Source organism: Megalopta genalis, chromosome 13 (genome assembly GCF_051020955.1).
Source record: "Megalopta genalis isolate 19385.01 chromosome 13, iyMegGena1_principal, whole genome shotgun sequence".
NCBI classification, from domain to species: domain Eukaryota; kingdom Metazoa; phylum Arthropoda; class Insecta; order Hymenoptera; family Halictidae; genus Megalopta; species Megalopta genalis.
In genome coordinates this window covers 3069143-3089342 of record NC_135025.1, presented here as the reverse complement: position 1 = coordinate 3089342, position 20200 = coordinate 3069143, and the positions used below count along the sequence as shown (strand labels likewise).

Here is a 20200-nt window from a genome sequence, read left to right as displayed (position 1 = left end):
ACATTAGCAATGTTCACAGGGATAATAGAATAATATCGATAAATATAGGAATAGTAATAATTATTATCATAATTATAAATATAATAGTGCTAATAATGCAACTAATGGAGATGATTATGTGACTCCAGTCACATTCATAGAACAATGTATGTAAAAATGAGTATTTTCATTTCCTTTCTTCTAAGAAATGAATTTGGTAAAAATTCTTGTTATGTGTTTTTTTTGCGTTTCTTTTGTGCACAGTGGTCATAAGTTTCGATTACAATTATAATTCGTGAGGAAAAAAGACCTTCATTGTGTTTTTGTATATTTGATTACATAGGTATTCTTCTTCTTCGTCTCTAATCCGTGCAAGCACTTCCAAAATTTGGCTGCAAAAAAAGAATCAAGTCAAATTAAATTCAATTATTTTTACTTTATCTTTTACTAATAGGTTAATATTTACACTATGGTGCATGGTTCGTTTCTTCCTTTAACCATTCGATCTGGTTGCCACTTTTCTTTTTTCACAGATGTAAAATTAGTAATAACATCTTTTGCAGAAGCATGAGTTGGTCTTATTTCACACCATGGGCAGTCGGTTTCTATCATTAATCTATCTGAGGGAATTGTCGTTACAGCAAAAAGATTTTCTTCTGTTTTAAGTGAGCTATAAATGCAGTTACAGTCAGCTATGTTTGCATAAAACATTACAATTGTATAACTAATTTGACATACCATCCATTAATGCCAATATACAATCCCATTTGCAGTATAGAGTTTGCTTCCTCTGGATTGCCATCAAAAGAATGTACAACACCAGCTGTTAATGTATCTTTATGCTTCCTTAAAATTTTCACAAAATCTTCACTAGCATTTCGGCAGTGTAAAAACATTGGTAATTTCAAAGTGGAACATAAAGATAGTTGCATTTCAAAATACTTTTTCTGTACATCCTTTGAACAAAACTGTAGCCTATCATAATCCAATCCCATTTCACCAATAGCAATAACTTTATCCTTGTTGTCTATAGCTAAATCTGATAACAACTTCAGATAAGCCTCCGGATTGTCATTTTCTTCAAACTCATTGCAACGCGTTGGATGACAACCAACCGTTGAAAATAATCGTTCTACAATATGTGCAGCAATGAAAATAAAATAAAATTTTATAACATGAAAAGAAAATGCAATATATACCTAGATATTTCCATTGACATGCACTTTATGGTTGCAGTTATAAAATAAAATCACAGCAACCATCGCATCTCTCTTTCAGTGGTTTCTTCATACGTAACAATTGCATCACAATTTAATATGAGATAAGTAAATAATAGATGAACATTATAAGATTAAGCCTAGCCTCACAGTTGAAACCCTGCAAGGTGTACAAATCATTAATTTTATCATAATGAATATAAAAATAAATTCTTATATATTGAACTACAGCTGCCCGTGATAGAGAGACACGACAGTGGCAATGTTTCATTTCTTTAACTAATTCATATGCAATCCAATTATTATATTAAATGTATTTATACAGCAATATCTTACCATCTGTTCGTGCTATTTCAAGAGCTTTTTTACTTTCTTCCACATTACCGGCAGTGATTATAATTTTGGAGAGATCATTATTCCAACTTCTTTCCAAAACCTTATCTAAATCTGGTTGATGTTTTTGAGAACCATGATAAATTCCTTGAAACATAGGATCCGTCAAATTTGCTCCGATATCTGTATTGAAAAGATCATAGCACGTATAAATAACAAGTGTATAACCTCTTGCTAACTATATTAAATTAACAACAAAAAGGGAATGATGCAGCTTTTATTTCAATAAATTGACTAGTAAATATGTGCAACTATCATTAAAGAAAGAGAACAATTACCTATAAATTTCCGTAAATTACTCATTCTAGCTCCAATCATTCGATGTACGAACAAAGTGACAGTTTTCTGAGCACTGTCTAAAAGGTTAGCATAGCAGGTGTCTCATTTAACCGGCGTTCTACACTGACACATGGATTTACTAAATACATACGCATTTGAAATTATCTGGGAGGGAGAGCTATAATTTTTTCGAATTATCTTTTTAGTAGTTTTAGGCCAGTTTAACTGAGTACATCAGATAATAAAATATATCATTGTTATCGAAAATTTATAACATTTTTTAATGAGTATATTAAAAATTTTTTGCTATTTCTAAATAAGTAAAAGTAGACAATATATGATTTATATTTCTTTATTACAAATCTTAACTTATTGTACAGAAAAATGTTTACTTTAACTTATCATAAAAAGATTGCAATTAGTATTTTAAATTATTTTCTTTAAGTCTTCAGTTGTGAGTGCTCAAAGATTTTATTACTGTAAAGATTTCACAATAGAATTAATTTTCTCAATGCATTCTTCTTTCTTCCTAGCAATAACTGCTTCTGCTTCTACAAATTGCTGACGTCCTATTTTTCCTGGTACTAATTTGTCTACATAAAGTGCTTGTTGTTGATTGTAAAGTTCTTTCAATGTTTTGTCATGTTTTTGTAATTCCTGCACACGATCGTATATATCGCCAGATTCTCCTTTCAATCGTTGAGCAATTTCTGCAATAGCATTTGTGGCAGTTTTGTATTCTTTATTGATGCCTTTAACAACGGACAAAAATGCATTGGCATCCTTATTCGTTTTGAGATTTGCTAGGTGATAATCTAATTCATTGTATGATGTCACACGTCGATCTTGAACAGCTAAAATTTTTTCACACTGACCAGCTATTCTTAATTTACTTTCTGAAAGCTCGTCCTTGTCTATTGAAAAATCAAGTCTTACATAAGTGATTACTAATAAAAAGAGCAGGTATAGCGCTGCTGCTACTAGTAACGGTTCTTGCAACATCAATACACGCGGAAATGTGTACTTTAGTTTAAAATCCTGAATATGATTCTCAACTAAGTTTTTCTTTGTAATAGAGATTACTGGACGACCAGTAGTATCCAAATATGTGTAGTAAAGAGAGTCTGGTAAACGTGTTGCTGCGTATGGTAGGTTTAGCTCAATATTCTTCGAACCTTCTGGCAATATAATTTTTACAACTAATTCATCTACTGCCATATCATCGAATACATGATCCAAAAGTCTCATCTCCAATGTGTATTGATCTCCAGAGTGAAATAGATACTCGTAACTAGGTACATTATAACCAACTATATATCGAGTTTTCCAACCACCAAAGAGTGGAAAACGTGGACGAAGATTTAATTCCACAGAATCTTTCTTAATACGAGTATGTGACGTGGAAATATTTCCAATTTCATCTCTATAATAAATATCAGAAGCAGCTGCAGGTAAAATGGTATCAAAACTTTGAATACTGGCCTGTCCTGATTTGGTTTCTCTGGCATAATCGTAACGGGAGAACGAACCTTTCAATAAGGCTCCAGTGTGCAATAAATCAATATGTTCTTCTACTGCAATATTTCCCCAATGAGATATTTCGATGCTTCTTTCAAGTTTGATAACAGTGAGGAATTTATTATTATTTTCAAAATGTATATTTAATTCCTCGTATGAAAATGGAGAAAGTTTTTCATATGGACCATAAGTGATCATTGAATCACTTTGTGAAACTGGTTTAAATTTAGTATAACTTTCAACATTGCGTGATGGTAAAGATATTGTTGTTGTTAGCTTCATTATAGTATACGGTGAATAAAGATAAATATTCCCCATGTATTTTACCAATTGCTTTTCCTTTTGGGTAATTTCTTTAGGATGAGGTATAAGCTCATGACTTAATACCATTTCTATATCAACAGACATAGTTCTTCCAGGAGAGAGCGGATCTTTTAATTCAATTTTATAAAAAATTTTATCTGGATGCGTGTTTATCTTTACTTCAGCCAATTTTAGCTCAACTCGTACTGGTTCTCTATATGCAGCTATATAGCTTAGACTACTTTTCTGTTTAGATTCCAATGAAAATAGGAAACTTCGTATGTGTCGATCTTTGCTTCCATTTTCCAGAACGAGTCTAGTTGTAATTTTTGTTAACTGAGATTGCAAATCAATATGCTTCTCCACATTTTTAAGAACGAGATCCGAGTCAATGACATCAGTAGCAGTAAGAGATTGGATATGAAATCCGAGAAACAATCCGACACTCCATATTAGTGTAATTAAATTATATCGAAACATACTTTTTACCGTATTAATTCTCTTCAACTTATTATATTATATTATATTGTCTTTCAATATTTCCGATAAACCGGCGTGCGTTATACAGTCGGCACATAACACAGACGTGGCGGTTGATGGAATATGGAGTGTGGGGAATGGTGGGGGGGGGGGGGGGGAGTATGGAGTCTGGAGTCGGAATCACTTATTATCATAGAACGTGACTAGAAGTGAAACTCGGACATGTTTTTAGAGTCAATAAAATTGACTCTAATCATGAAATGTAGCTTCACAACGCCGTCATATTCAGAGGTTCTATAAAACAGTAATGACCCGTGTGAAGCTGGCTCACCATATTAACCAATATTAATGAAACATAGCTCAAAAAATTGCGTTTTAATTGCCTATAATCGCTCACCAATTAGTTTTAATTGCTCACTTATCCTTTTCGAGAAATATCCAAAAAACTTGTTGAGACGCCTAGAGACTTTCACGAAAAAAATAAGAAATGATTTCTATGAAGAATTTATTAAATAAAAAAGATAAGTACATTGTTTCTATAATTCATTGCTTATGTTTTCTCGAAATCGAAACTTTTAACGCCGGTCTCCCTTACTAGACATTTCCTTTTAGCGAACAGATTGTAGTGAAATAAGAGAAGGACGAGCTCATCATCTGAAATTGAAACATTTTGCAACCTAGAGCGTGGAATTTGCATTTATGCATACTAGTCGTATACGTCTTGTGGGCCACGTGGCGATAGTATAATGCTACGAGTCTACATGATAGTAATTATACTATAAACTACATATAACTCTTGAATGAAATGAAATAAAGCTGATGCACGTACCGTTGCGAAACCTTTGTTGCTTGGACAGAATAAACCGGAGAAATCCAACATGCTGCCTGAAATGGATCTCTGCATTATCAATAATACCATTTTCTGCATCTTTACTGGACAGTAGTACCACAGCGAATTATATCTGCATCATGTAAGAACATTGCATCGTTAGTTTATCACCGATCATTTTATTTTCGAAAAATGTACTTAATATATTCCGGCTTTAGAATCTAGAATTTGAATTACCGCTTTAAAACCGTCATATTGAATTTTAGTTCGTACAAGCTTGTCACTAGCATAGGTGGCGGTTAAAATAGTGCTTCAAAAATCGCATATAGAGGGCACTCTGTAAGACACTTATCGAGTATACAGGGTCTTTTAGTAGCTCAAATCTTTAACTATCATCTTATTTTTATCTCTCCTTGCATACGATTTGTCTTTCGCAACGTAAAGTATTCAAAGTATAACGTAAACTTACATGTCATGAAAGATAGCCACGCTATTGTCGATAACTTCCTGTCCGATATAGTTACCCATGAACACAGCCACAACGTGAATGATACCAATAATAAGTGCGTTACACATATTCTTCATGTCATCTTTTTCCGTCATTGCTAGAATAGACTGTTACACGTGTGAAATATTATTGTTTTATATTATTATTTTTGAAAATCGGCGGGGCAACGTTGATCTGTCGCGAAGGCTTAACAAACGTTTTCATTATTATCGACAGGCGGTACTATTTGTTAAACAAATCGGTAAAGTTGCGATCTAACATAGTTTATGTTATCCCTGTCATAAGTAGAAACACAATCGAATAGTTCTCTGTACTACGGGATAGGAAAGTATTATTCGCGTACTAACACTAAACCTACCAAGCAGTAATAGTACCTGGAGTGCATTGCTTCGGAAGATTGAATTTATTTAGATTTTCTAAAGTTTATATTATAAAACTTGCTCCAATAATGCAATTTATTCAAGCATTTTCCATGAAAGAGTCTCTACAGTTTGCAGAATTGCAATATAAGAGAGCGGCTATTTTGACCGCGGTAGGTTTAGTGCTAGCGGGAAAGAGTTGGTTTGCGCTGCTTCCCGCTCGAGCCGCTAGGTGGCTAGCGTTATCAACCCTTTCTCGCAAGTAGACGCTGCGCCTATTAGCATACAATAGGCGTACTGTCAGTCATCTTCGCTGGAAGTCAATATTTGAAGGATACTGATACTAATAGGACTCGAATGACTATGATACTGAATACTTACACGGTAAAGGTTTAAAGACATTGAAACTACCACCACGACGATTGCTATCAGGTATGGTAGTCTTGCATCGTAACCAAATATCCTCACGAAACTATGTCCATGATTCCATTAAATTGAGAAAATGCAGCGGGGAGGAGAAGTAGGTTTAGCAATTGAAGCGAAATTGTTTGCCCTCTGCCCTCAGTAGTTTTTCAACGCATATTAGACGGGTCGATAGGTGGTCAAGAAGGTCTCTTCTGTGCAAAATGTCAATCCTCTAGCTTTTCCGGAAGGGTAGATACATGATAGGTACACGCAAAACTGCTAAGGGCAGATTTGACTATTTTATACGGCTAGGCCCTTTAAGCGAATGTACCAACTTGATGGCTTTCGTGTGAATCTCCACTGCTTCGCGCATGCTTGCACGCATAAAGTACCTTTGCCTCGGATTGTCGGGCTTGTGAACCGTTTCGTAGATCATGTTTGTAAATCGATAGCTGTAACATTCAGGACTCTGTTAATAAAGTTTTGTATTGCAGCGGACGCTTAAAACAAAAAATGGGCCGTGACGTCACGGATTCACGCAACGGTGCTTACTACTAGCGGTGGTACGGAATGTGCTGTGGAGTGGAGAAGGGGGAACCGGAGTGTGCTGGCGACAATGCCATTGGAATCCATTGGCGCCGTACAATCTCATTCAAGAGGCAATCTCGTACTTGGCAATCTCGAACAATCCGCAACAGTATTGGCTGATCACGAAGAGCGTCGACTCGGAGCAAATTATCGTTATGACACCTGTCATAGCCGACAATAAGAAGATACATGCTACCCAATAGATATTCTTGTTGTCGGTCGAAACGAAAAATCCGAACGATTGCAATCCGTTGTCTCGGGGCTCGTTCATCGGTACCAGCACATCGAGTATTAGGGGGCCGGCAATGATCAGATGTACATACGCGAACGATCCGCAAGCTATACCTGGAATTCACAAGAATCGACGTCTATGACATTGCAATGCGAAATCGTCTTTGGCTACCGGATGGCGCGATTCGGATCCGTCTTGATCCATAGCTACGACGACATGTTCTATCTGAATTCTAATTTTCTAATAGTCGCATTACTTATTGTTAGTTATTAATTGTTAGGGTACTGGCAATTTCTCTCCCTAATTCATGCTCAGATCGCGCACAAAAATGGACAATTTGGGAAGAGGAGATACGATTATTCGAGCCATGTTGGGGCTCGTTTTTATAGTTATCGATTGTCGACGACTGTAAAAACGAGACGTAAGGTTATTCTTAATTTTAATTGGGAAGAATTCTATGCGTTAAGATTTTTACAATCGGTAGTCAATCAAAATTATGATATTTATAAATATAGATGTATAGTATAAAAGAATGTAAACTTCGCCTCGAAGATTCGTGGTGTTGAAAAGTCTCGAACAGTGTAGCCACGAAAAAGCGAGGTTTCTGTCACTGCGATATCTTTGTATAGAAACTACATCGGAAATAACGCAACAGAACACATTATTCGAACAAAAGCTCCTTTCGGATTTGTACCTTTTTGAAATCGGTAAAGTCAATGTTTCGTCCAATTCTCTAATTGTTTAATTTTCGAGAACGTTCACGATAATATCAATGCTATTATCATGCAAACGATAATAGTAACGCTATGATTATTATCGTCGATGTTCTCGAAAATTCGATTACAGCTTATTATCGCAATAAAAGCGATAAAGTTCTTTCTCCCTTAGCAGCGTTTGCGGTCGTGCGAACTTGCCGAGCAAGAGGACGTAGTGTAACATTATAAACATATTTAAACGATGCTTAATGGTGAAAATCGGAATTCTTACACAGAAATCCGTAGACTACACGCCTCGAACTGTGCGCGTGTTTCGACAATATCTCCAGTTCGGTCGGGTTTCTCAGCGTGCTGAAGTCTGATTGCAAATGTTCGAAAATAAATCTGATCTGAAGTCACATAGAAAGCAAACAAATCATATGATAGTTACGATCACGAACGAACAGGCTTGGAAAAACGGTCGAGATATTATCGTATCATATACTGTATGTATTTCAGCAGCGTCGTTTCTGGTAAGCGTAATCGAATCAGACTTGGCCGTTCTTCGTGACTTACTGTTGGAAACGTATAGACAATACCGACGTATCGACAAGAGAACAATAACAGAGGTAAACCAAACGTTAATGCGAAAAGTATATTCCTGAAGGTAAAGTTGGCGGGAATTAGTGAAATCTGAAAAGAAGTTAGCTCGTTTAAGCGTTGGGGGTAAACGGAGGGGGTCGGGAGCGTTTCATAAGAGCGAACGGAATTTCGAAAACGAGAAACGAAGAAAACGATACCGAACGAACGTGGCAGCCGTATTGTATTATGGTGCTTCCGTATATGGTGTACACGCATACGTGTATCTATGCACGTATAATAGATCCCGAGGGAAAGCCGAGCTCGAAAATTACCTGAACGTAAATGCAAGTCAACGGAGATATGGTAAAAAATATCCTCCAGGCTTTCGCCGTAAGAGAATTGTCGAAAGGCCAGAGGCTCATCAGACGGAGCAGAAAGCAATAGATTTTGTACTCTTCCTCGATCGCACCCATTGCCGCGATCGCTCTCGGACAACGACTGGCCGCGAGCCGGTCGCAATCGTGCGACATCGCCTCGGAAATATAGTTTATTCATCCCATCTCGCAATTACATTTAGACCGGCTTCCTGACGAGCCCGCGGGAGCCGAGGCGGCTATAAAAGACGGCTTATTAAACGCTTCCGCTCGAACCTTCCGATCGATTTAATTACAACGACGAATGTTGCGCAGATATTCTAATTGTCTACGAGAAGTACCGAGGGTTACGAAGTCTCTTTTACTTAAGTCTCAGGAAACGGAATAGAATATTTTACCGGAGGGTAATTCCGAGACCTCGCGGACACCGTAGACAAAGGAAAACCTGTTCCACATTCTGTTTCGAAAGGCATGCGATTATCAAAGTGTCGACTCACCGTTCTGTGCAATACCGTGGATGGTGTGTCGATCAAGCACTTATTTCGTTCGACGATGCAACTCGTGGGTAACGGGAGACCGATAAATGTGCGAATAGTAGAAGCTCTTTTGAGAATTTACTGTTGGAAAACAAGGTACGAATACCGTTTTTTATATTCTATAGTATCTATGGAACACGCAATTCTGAAAAATATACTACCTTAAAATACTAAACGATAGTCATATTTCCTCTTTCCAAATTGCCATTTTTGTTCACAAGCCGAATAACAATTGGCGAGAATTTACTGTATACCGGAACAGCGTTGCACCGGAAACCTTCAACTAGGTGCTTTAACGTCTTAGCGATAGAGCTTGTAAAACTGAATCCAATGATATCCGGTTTCGGGGGCAGACGACTTATAGTTTTTGAGATAATTAATGTTAAAGTTGTCGATAGAAGGCCGGAAAGACGCGCTGGATTACGGCGCGAGGGTTCAGGCAGGCCGGATCGAATCTTCCATCTTTACCTCGCTCCCTAATATTTCTGCTACTGTGCAGAAAAACTTCTGTTAACTTTTCCGATTAGATGAGCGCTTATACTACATTAAATACTACTATATTAAATATAAACAGAGACCTCTGGTTTTCTCCGAGTAAGAAATATTAACGCGTTAAGCGCGGCGTCAACCCCTTCGGAGTGACAATGGACTTTTTGTTTGGGCGGCGTCAGTCTTAATGGAACGACAGCGAACTTCTCGTTTGGACGGCATCGGTGCATGGGATCGGCAGCATCAAGGTTGAAAAATAAATGTAATTTTTAATGCAGTTTATTAAAACATTCTAGGCAAAGATGTGGTTCGGAATTGCACATATTGCAAAAGGTGACGACCCGTCTGGTTAATTTTCTAGCCAAATCGCGCCCATAGATTTCTGTATTCGTCTTGTAACACTCGAGACAATATTTACGCACTTTATGCGCCTTTCCTTCTTTCTTTTCCAATTGGTGAACGTTTCTTCTCGTATCGACTCTTATCGGAGTTTCTCTCTCCGAATGCCGCGTGAGCGCGTCTGCCAACTGTTTCCGAAATGTCGTGATTGACATTTTCCTTCTGGTCACATCTTTGAACATAATTAACGCATTCGCGACAGCGATGTTCAAGAAAAGCTCGAGCGCCAATTTTCGATACCATTTCATCGTTTTCGACGGCGGACCGCTGTACGCGCTCATCCGATCGGAAAGGTCGACAGAAGTTTTTCCCTTATTATATTCTATAAGAATTTTTGGTCTACAGCAAACCCCTCTTTTGGTTGTCACGTTTTCCATTTCACACGAATGTTTGGTGGAAAGAACCAAAACGTCTCTTTTGTCTTTCCATTTCAAGACCGTAATTCCTTTACTACTCTCTTTTGCCACGACTTCCCCACGTTTCAATTCGGTCGTTAGAACTTCGTTCGGAATTCCTTTGCAATTCAGTCGAAGTGTACCAACCAAGTGCATATTTTTCGTTACCAATTTGTTCGCCAAATCCACGCTGGTGTACCAATTGTCGGTGCATAATGTGTGGCCTTTGTAAAACACATCTTTACACAAATTCATCGCAACATTCGTTGACGCGATATCTTCTTTTTCGAGCGCTTTTCCCGCGTGAACTCGAAAACTGTAGGTATATCCGTTGTCGCAGCACAATTTAAATATTTTGACGCAACGCTTGCGTCTCTCTTTTTTCAGATACCGCCCAGATCTAATTTGTCCGCGGAATGGTATTAGAGACTCGTCGATGCACAATATCTCGGCAGGATCGTAATATTTTTTGAAATTTTTATTCAGCTCGTCTACGATGAACTGAACTTTTGAGAGACGATCGAAGGCGCCATCTTCTGTATTGTTCGCGAAATGCAACGTGCTCATCAGAATCTCGAACCGATCTCTACTCATTACTCTCTGGGGGAATGTTTGAATAAACAGTGGATCCTGGGACCAGTACAGATGCATGGACGGGAGTTTCACCAATCCCATCCATAAAATCAGTCCGAACATCTGCTTCATTTCATCCTTGTTTGTTGGCACCCATTGCTGCAAATGTTTGGAAGCTGTACTTGCTTGCGCGGCATAAATATTTGTTTGTTCACTGATGCGTTCGAACATTTCATCAGTGACAAAGAGTCCATAAAAGTCTTCGATTTTCATACACTTTTGCACATCCTCGTTACTTACTTTGGCACCATGGGCACTTCTAAAATGTACAATACTTGGCCTGTTTCCTCGTGGATCGAACCACTCGTTTTCATCACTAGTTTCAATACTCGTTACCGAACTATCAGACGAATTGTCACTTTCGGATGATGATGATGATGATCGTATTACGCAGCGACGTTTACATGATACAGACGTCTCGCTCGATGAATCGCTGTCTTCTTCTGTGCTCAACATTTTTGGTATTAAAGGGTAACGAATCTTCTTGAAAATAATCACTGGGAAAACTAAATTCACCTTACCGTTCCTGAACTCGTTATCTTGCGTTTAGAATGTATGCATCCTTTCATTGGCTACACCATTGCACGCCTTTTTGTACTGCAACTACACACCCGTCGAGCGGTCGCCGGCGAGCCTGTCTGCCGGGCTCGACGGAAAGCCCAGCAAAATCGGCTCTGCCGAAGGGAGGGGGCTCGGTCTGACCTACCAGAACGCGACGTTCTTTTTTGCTAAGGGAAAACTTATTTAAAATGACCTCAGGAATCCTCTCATTTCCCGAAAGTACTGTAAATGTTAACAGTACTAATTTCTAATCCTTTCTAGGAAAGTAAACAAATAATTTTCTCACAATGCCAACAGGCCATAATCTTAATTAATTAATCTTATTAAATGACATTTATATTGTGATATATAAACTTATTCTTTTTTATTTTAGAATAGCAAATATTATATATTTTTTAATTTCTACTTCAATTAATACAATATATCAATTAGTAATGGATATAAATACTATGTTTAAGATATGTCATATTTTTAATATATACAAAAATAACAACATATACTAAATCAGTATATTGTACGAAGTGTCCTGCAACAAGCGGAGAAAATGTAAGGAACAATCTTCTATGCCGCCATTAGATGATAATAAAGGTTAAAATGAAAATAAATTGCACTTTCTTTCAAAAACTTTTCTACCTGGATATTAACCACTAAAAATCTCTATATAATTCGCTAATCGAAGGTCAAGTCAGAATAATTAGAGGTGTACCATGCAAAAAAACAAAAACAGAAACTGGTTCGCACGGTGACACTTTAATTGTTCTTAATTTCAAAACAAGATCGGAATCATATATCTTTTTATTCTCGATTTTCCTATTGTAACAAAGTTTCGTCCCTTAAATTTTCTACAATGTATTGCCGAACACCTTGTACGTAGATAAACATATTTTCAAAACAATAAGCATCGTCAAACTTTTGATACAATTAAAAAAATTAATGTATTGGAATGCGAAGTAAGAATAAATAACTTACATATTCATAAATATTACAATAATGATAATATTAATTATATTAATAATATAATAGCAATAATCGTACGAAATGTTACACAATATACGGAATGAGGTTTAAATTACTACGACCACAGATTATAATATTCGTGCGCATCGTATTCAATAAATTTTTTAGAATATGTAACGAGTGCCCAATTTAATTCTACATTCTCACGTATCACATATGTATTATTTTAACTATTAACAGTTTTATTTAATAATTAAGTATATCTTTTGTTTATATTACACTTGAAAGTGTAATTGAAATGTAACACGCAGGTTTATATACTTAAATTGGGTACCCTGAAAAATGTAAAACTAAGTGAGCTAGAGTCATACATTTCTAAAACTATATATTTATTTAAGAAATCTGATTGTTCGAAGTTTTCAGCATCTAAGTGCATATGTATTGATAAAATTAGTTTCCTTAAGACAAGTCATTAAGATCATATAGCAAATTATGTTTATTTTTTCAATTAACGCTACGTTTTTGTACACTTATAGTTATAGTAAAGATTTTCAAGTACAATGGACATTAATAATTGGATTAATTGACCAAAAAATAGTGTTTAACAATTTAATTCGAAAATAATAACATTCTACTAATTACGATAAAGACATATTATGGTTCTACTAAATTACGTTATTTGAATACTGCTCTTTTTATAATACTGCATCAAGCAGTATTTTCGATCTTGGACGCACAGAGCATATTAATTTTATATTCAACATGCTAGTTAATGTGTAATATTGAAAGCATTACAAAAAAAACTAATTTAATCAATGAATGCACCCCTTAAATATGGAAACATATGTGGCAATAAAAGAACTTTCAAATTTCATTTAGCTATAGACACTTGACTGTAACACATTAGTTTTACACCCTGTATACACATATGTATAAATATACTCATAAAAATATGTACCAGAATATAATAATTTAACTATTTCATGTTTCGAAGTTATTTATATTCTTTTCACTTTTCAAATGTTTTCATTTGAATTTGTACTGAAACTATCAATAATTTCACTTTATTAAATTACATTCTTTTAACATTCGAATTTTACTATCTCAATTCCTATGAATTTGTCTTGCTAAATTTAAAATTTCAGATTGTGAAAAAGTTGTTTAAATAATTATCTAATTCCCTCTTCGTAACACACTTTTGAAGTGTGACATTTTAAGATACATATTTTCATATTCTCATATTTTAATAGATCTCTGTACAAATATCTCTATATAAAATATTTCTTGAGCTGACAATATATCAGCTACCGCCTTTTCCCTACTTGTATATTTGTATCTTTATTCAATAATATACGCAATCCGATTTCTTCTTTCACCGTAACATGAATCAATAACTGAAATGTAGTTTGTAAAAAATGTTTGCTTAATTATTCATATTGTAATTTCATCTACGAATAATCAGGTTCATCACGAATTGTTACAAATAATAGACTGTTACTTTATAAAAATGATACTTTACAATTTTTACTCAACCAGACTATTCATAATACAATAAGAATAAATGAAACGCATAACAACATATGAAATTTGTATACTTTAACAAACAAGATTATAAAAAACAAGCAAAACGATAGAGCGTAGAAATAATTTAGATAGAAAAAAGGGGCTTATTGGTATTCTCAATATATCTTTTTCTATCTAAATAAATAAATATGTACATACATGTATATATATGTGTATGTATATATATATATACAGTAAGGAGCAAGAGTGTCCACACACCTTTTAAAGCAGTATAACTTTTTTAAAAGTGATTTAAATGATTTGAATTTTTTTGTAAATGTTAAGAGGATTAGTTTACTACATAGTTACTAAAATATATTTTTTTTTAAATTTTACTATTATTTGAAATTTAAAAAAAATGTAAAAAAGGCTTTATCTTTTTACTTTCTTATTTGGGTCTATAATGAAAATTTAAAAAATACGTTTTGTAGACCTCAGTAACTTATATACATGCTGAAAATTTCATTGAAATCGGTTGACGCATATTCATGCTACAGTCTCTGAAGTGTAAAAATTTCCTGGTTTTAGTTCAAATTCGTCAAAAACTACAATTTTCACGAATTTTAAATTTTAACTGTTCATAACAACGTCAATCGATTTTAATGAGATTTTCAACATGTTTAAAAGTTGTCGATAAGTACAAAGTGCAAATTTTTAAATGTTCATTATCGGCTCAAATAAGAAAATGGTCATTATTCAGTGAATTAGTCCCTTTACAAAATTTACAAAAAAATTCATGTTGTTTAGAGCACTTTAAAAAATATTATACCATTTTGAAAGGTGTGTAGAGACTTTTATATATATACTTATATATATATATGTATACATGTATGTATATATATATGTATTATATTATATATATATATATATTTATATGTTTAAAACTACCGACACAAATTCTGGAATATATTTTGTAAAGCCCCATGGACGGATCGTTCGTACTACCATAAAGTAGCATGGTTCGGACGAGTGTGAGTGTTGGCAAAGGTATCTTGATAAAGGCACGACTTTTTTCACATTCCAAAATCATTCCTGGAACCTCGACTACTTCAATCTCAATATAAATATTAAATATTAATATAAATAAAAATAAACAACAATACATTTTATATTGTTAAATAAAACTTTGTTTCGTTTAAATTATCCAAAAAATATTTCTCTCTGTTCATAATTTTCTTCCTACTCTCTCATTTCTTATATTAACATTTTTCTACACTTACTAATGAATCTTTAAATAATCGAGGTTCTAGACTCTTAAGAAAAAATGTCACCCCTTTTACAATTACTGATGACTTTTGCTTAATAAATGCGAATTAAATTGATATAAGTTACAACACTGTTCACCACAAATATTGCACTTCCAAGGATTGCTTTCACTATGACAACCCTTATGAAGGAAATACAACGTTTGATCAGGAAAAGTAATTCTACAATGAGCGCATTGAAGTCCACTGGTTCGTTGATCCGGCCTCGTCGAACTGGGCGGTTCTCCTCTTGAATGGGGATTTGTATTCGAGCTACTATTACCTAAGTAAAATTAATATAGGTATAATTTTCTCTAGGTCAGTTGTACAAAACAAAAGTTATCTCAAATGTATTATCAGAACATCAAGTACACCTAGATCGAATGTAAAACTAGTCATGACAGTATGAACTGTGTTATAAATACAAATTGTTCACAGATATTCTATCAAATTTTATATAAAAAATAATGAAATTTACCATTGTTGTTGTTATTGTTGTTATTGTTATTTCCAGAACCAGATGAAAGCTTGCGTCGTAAATCATCTCGAAGAAGAGACTTCAATGGTGAAACTTTGATCAATGATGGTAATGGAAGATTACTAGATGTTGCTCCATTCTCCTCTGTTCCATTGCTGTTTGGTTCTTGCTTAATAGGAATAAGTGAAATTGAAGGTGTGATTGCTTCTTCACTTCCTCCAAGATTCCTTTATTCACAAAATAAGTTACAGTTAAATTCAAAATAAATCAAACTTCAGGGCACGTAAATAATTGGAACTGCAAATAATTGAAAATGCACATTGCAATCCTTATTACATGGAGTGCCCAGAAAACCAATAACCTCCAGTAAAAACCAAACTAATCCCTCCAATTATCTGGATATATTCAATTAAATTTATGATTCCTTTTCTCTATTTTATTTTTCCAAATTTTAAATATGCTTTGTCAAAAAATAACGCAATACGTACGCCATAATCACCGTAATTATACTATAGTTTGTTCAAGAACCCGTTTATATACATTAGACTTAAAATTAATTATAAAAATATGTTCTATACCTGTGAATACCACTACTGTTAATAGGTAATTGATGGTGACTACTACTTGGAGCATTACTGTTACTGTCTGCACTTTGAGGACTATTTGGACTATCTCCATTAAGTGGAGCAGGACTTGGATTCCGTTGATTTGCAGCTTGTTCAGGATAAGGTATTGATATCTCTATATGAGGTGTTAAAAAATGCATCGGCGGAGTTGCATTGTCTGCAGATCGATTTCCAGTACTATCTCCACTATCTGAAAGGGGAGCTGAAGGCATAGCTTCGCCTGGAGCACAACTATTCATTAAAGAACTGGAACTGTTTGGACCTGGATTATCCAGGTCTATTCCATGCCTGAAATAATTATTACAAATATTTATTTAGTATTACTTATAACATATTTACATTAGCTATTTATGAAATTCATAATATTTATTATATAATAACTTAACTTAGAGAACTTACCTGTTAAAAAAATGTAACCTTAGACATTTCATAGTTGCTGCACGATAGTTACACAAAGGACAAGATTTTACCATATCATGTTGGCCAACATGTTCATTCTGAAAATGGGCCCTCATTGCAATTTGTCTTTGAAAACCTCGATTACAAATTGGACAATGATATGGCAAAGTCTTAGAGTGAGTTGTAAAATGTTCTGCCAAATGATCCTTACGAAAAAATCTTTTTTGACACACACGACACTCGTATGGTTTCACACCAGTATGTCTCATCTACAAACATAATTTTTAATTATAACTTCATACATAACATTCATGATAATTTTTCAATACAATGGCATCCATGTAGTGGTATCGAATTCAGAAGTTTATTATAGTAACTATATAAAAAAGTAAAATTCCAGAAAGTACCAAACATTTTGTTTCTTCAATATGCCAGACTATGGATCAAAAAATTGAGCAAAAAGTGTTCGATGCAAACAAGGTAAGTATAGTTTATTTAACCATTATGGGTTCTTTTAAAAAACTGATATAATACTAAAATGGTAAATAAGCTAAGCACTAGTCTAAGAACAGCTGAGAGCAGAATGCAATATCTTAATGGGCACTATTGTATTTTAATTCATAATATAACTATGCAAGGTTCATACCTTATGTCGCCTCATATTGGCTCCATTGGAAAATTTCATGTTGCAAACATCACATTCAAACATTTTTCTATGAGAACGAATACCAGAATGAGATTCCTCTCCATCTCCATCATTTTCAACAGTTTCAATATTCTCTACACTCTCTCCTGTTTCAGCATTGGCCAAACACTGGTCCTGATGAGCGCATAATGCTGTCTTATTTATGGTTTCATAGTTTTCACACCTTTCACACCTGTCCACACGTTATGGATCCTTTGATACGCTATTTAAGACTTTGATTATCTCAACGTTTATTAAATTTGTCTAAATACAAAAAATTAAATACATGAAGGCAACGGACCTAAATGCAGGAACTGCACCATCACTGCTATCATAATTGGTGTTCAAAGCAGCTTCACTATCAGGATCCAAAGTTTCTTCGTCTCTTGGGGTTGAGGATTCTCCAACGTCGACATGCGAACAAGAATGGGAATCTACCTCATTTTCCCCGCCACCACCATCAACCCCATCTGACATGGTATCGAGCCCTCCAGACACTATGCAATTGGCCTTGCACCATTCGTTGTTGATTAACTATAACATAATAGAAATATCTTTGAAACACTAACATTGTCTGTAATTATAGACGATCTTCTTCCTCTTACATTGTTAACGTTTATTAACTTATACTTTTTCATGTGTGATACTGGAACCGTTTCTAACAACACATGCGATTTACATTAATTAATTGTTGCTTCATGAATAGTTAATAAAATAGCAAATAAATGATGAAATGTAAAAGGATCAAAATAAATCAAAGTAAATTAAATAATAGTATAAATTTTCTAAAAAATTTTGATGTTTACCTGTCAGTTTCGATCGAAGGCTCGAGGATGACGAGACGATTGGCTAATTCTACGAGAGTAAGGGAAGAGAGGGAGAAAGAGAGAGAGAGAGAAAGAGAAGAGGGGAAACCACTAGGACATGGAGTGAGAGAAATTCCGGTAAAGCGCAATGCCAGAGTACACTGCACTTTGTCCCAGTTTCAGGGGAATCCGTCACTGGTGACGTAGTTTTCCGCCGATTTGGTTAAATTTTTCACCGTATGCTTGACATTGTTTTACAAAGAGGAAGCTGAGGAGGTTCCTGTTTTGTTCTCTTGTTTAAATTATTCAGAATAGGTCATTTCCAGTTTTATATTATTTTAATTTGTTTTCACACAAAAATGCAAGATACACTTCTGTGAATCACTACACGCTGCTCTGTACTCTCTTCTAGAATAACATCGATTAATCGAAATTATCGATCTTACGACATTCGACTTCATAGTAATTTGCGACTTATCAAATCGGTATTGCTGGTCGATTTTTATATATATTATATCAAATTAGATTAAGTACAATATACTTCTCTTTAAAAAATGTATATTTGTACATACAAAATAATTAAATAAACAAACAAATACCTATTAGTACACTCAAAGCTTGTTGTTGGAATATATATAAGTTCAAAAAATCATTTAAATAAAATTTGATATTATAGTTTTGTGATACTGTAATTTTGAGCAAAATTTAAAGCATTCTAATGATACAAACAATATTAAGACCATCTTTTGTCTTGATATTATTAAGAAATAAATTGTAATAAAATTAATAAATTGTCTAACACATCTTCAAAAGATATTGTATGTATATAATTTGTATGGATACACAGCATACATGTAAGTATACAGTAAAAGTATTGTGGAATGCTAATATTAACCCTGGTAAAAATTTAATGCATCTCCACATCTAGCAAATAAAAGATTAAGTAGTACGAGAACCAAGCTTTGGTACCAAATACCGATCCATCTGTTTCTTCATATCACACATATTTGGCATCAAAATTTGGCCATACCACATCCAGTCCAAACCTTTGACAGTAGTGTCTTTAATACGGTGTAAGGGTAAGAAGTGGTCCGACCACAGACGAGGTACAGAATTGTACAGAATAAATAAATCATTTTATAGACTTCCAGGCCCATCATGACTGTCATACCGACGTAGAAATTGAGGATACGTACAGACTAGGGGTCCACGACTCTACAATCAATTTTTGGGGCACTATTTGACTGCCACCTACACCAACTGCAAACTTGGACATACTAAAATTCAATATGGCGGTTTAGAAGCGGTAATTCGAATTCTGGATTCTAGAATTTCTCTTCTACATCAGGAGACCGTGATATGCGAGGAGGTATTCGAAACTTCATTGGCTGGGTTGTGGTTGAGTTACACTACTTGCGCGGACACTTTTTTTAGAAAATGTCTGCCGAAATTTGGATTTTTGTATCAGGTGAACATGATATGCGAGGAGGTATCTCATTTTGTCAAAATTTCAGTAGTACAAGTCAATCACTCCTCGCATATTCTCCTGATACAATTGGTAAGTAGTTTAAGTCAAGGTGTATATTATTTCATGTGTGTGTGATTATGCGATAATGTATCCAAATTATGCAATGATTAGATAATGGAACGTTTGGATAGATAGACTAGAATATTGTAAACAGAAGTGT

The 20200-nt window shown here is 34.7% G+C and overlaps 4 protein-coding genes and 1 long non-coding RNA gene across 8 annotated transcripts; 1 reads left to right on the top strand and 4 right to left on the bottom strand.

Moving 5' to 3' along the window:
• Nucleotides 1-43: 43 nt before the first annotated feature.
• On the bottom strand, nt 44-2015 carry LOC117224210 (deoxyribonuclease TATDN1). Its single transcript, XM_033476980.2, has 5 exons — nt 1868-2015; nt 1533-1712; nt 718-1111; nt 446-649; nt 44-371 (listed from the first exon to the last, which is right to left on the bottom strand). The coding sequence occupies exons 1-5, from the start codon at nt 1905-1907 to the stop codon at nt 266-268; spliced, it is 924 nt and encodes a 307-aa protein (XP_033332871.1). The 5' UTR covers nt 1908-2015; the 3' UTR covers nt 44-265.
• Nucleotides 2016-2204: 189 nt separating this feature from the next.
• Nucleotides 2205-4309, bottom strand: LOC117224173 (ribophorin I). The gene has a single exon (XM_033476919.2). The coding sequence runs from the start codon at nt 4167-4169 to the stop codon at nt 2343-2345; it is 1827 nt and encodes a 608-aa protein (XP_033332810.2). The 5' UTR covers nt 4170-4309; the 3' UTR covers nt 2205-2342.
• A 351-nt stretch (nt 4310-4660) lies between these two features.
• Nucleotides 4661-9575, bottom strand: LOC117224175 (uncharacterized). 4 transcript variants are annotated; one of them, XM_076526088.1, is made up of 11 exons: nt 9439-9575; nt 9239-9358; nt 8700-8980; nt 8291-8478; nt 8078-8195; nt 6942-7203; nt 6606-6722; nt 6247-6337; nt 5468-5613; nt 4999-5131; nt 4661-4823 (listed from the first exon to the last, which is right to left on the bottom strand). In XM_076526088.1, the coding sequence occupies exons 3-11, from the start codon at nt 8920-8922 to the stop codon at nt 4764-4766; spliced, it is 1338 nt and encodes a 445-aa protein (XP_076382203.1). In that variant the 5' UTR covers nt 8923-8980; nt 9239-9358; nt 9439-9575; the 3' UTR covers nt 4661-4763. The 4 variants fall into 4 exon arrangements, with proteins under 4 accessions (XP_076382203.1, XP_076382202.1, XP_076382205.1 ...); XM_076526087.1 differs by having other exon boundaries at nt 8362-8980; XM_076526090.1 differs by lacking the exons at nt 8078-8195; nt 8291-8478.
• Nucleotides 5914-9452, top strand: LOC143260495 (uncharacterized). Its single transcript, XR_013034721.1, has 2 exons — nt 5914-6297; nt 6765-9452. It is a non-coding gene; the product is annotated as an uncharacterized LOC143260495 (long non-coding RNA).
• Nucleotides 9576-12531: 2956 nt separating the features above from the next.
• Nucleotides 12532-19053, bottom strand: LOC117224278 (uncharacterized). Its single transcript, XM_033477077.2, has 7 exons — nt 18513-19053; nt 18008-18240; nt 17668-17899; nt 17022-17290; nt 16575-16910; nt 15997-16223; nt 12532-15801 (listed from the first exon to the last, which is right to left on the bottom strand). The coding sequence occupies exons 2-7, from the start codon at nt 18181-18183 to the stop codon at nt 15557-15559; spliced, it is 1485 nt and encodes a 494-aa protein (XP_033332968.1). The 5' UTR covers nt 18184-18240; nt 18513-19053; the 3' UTR covers nt 12532-15556.
• Nucleotides 19054-20200: the final 1147 nt, after the last annotated feature.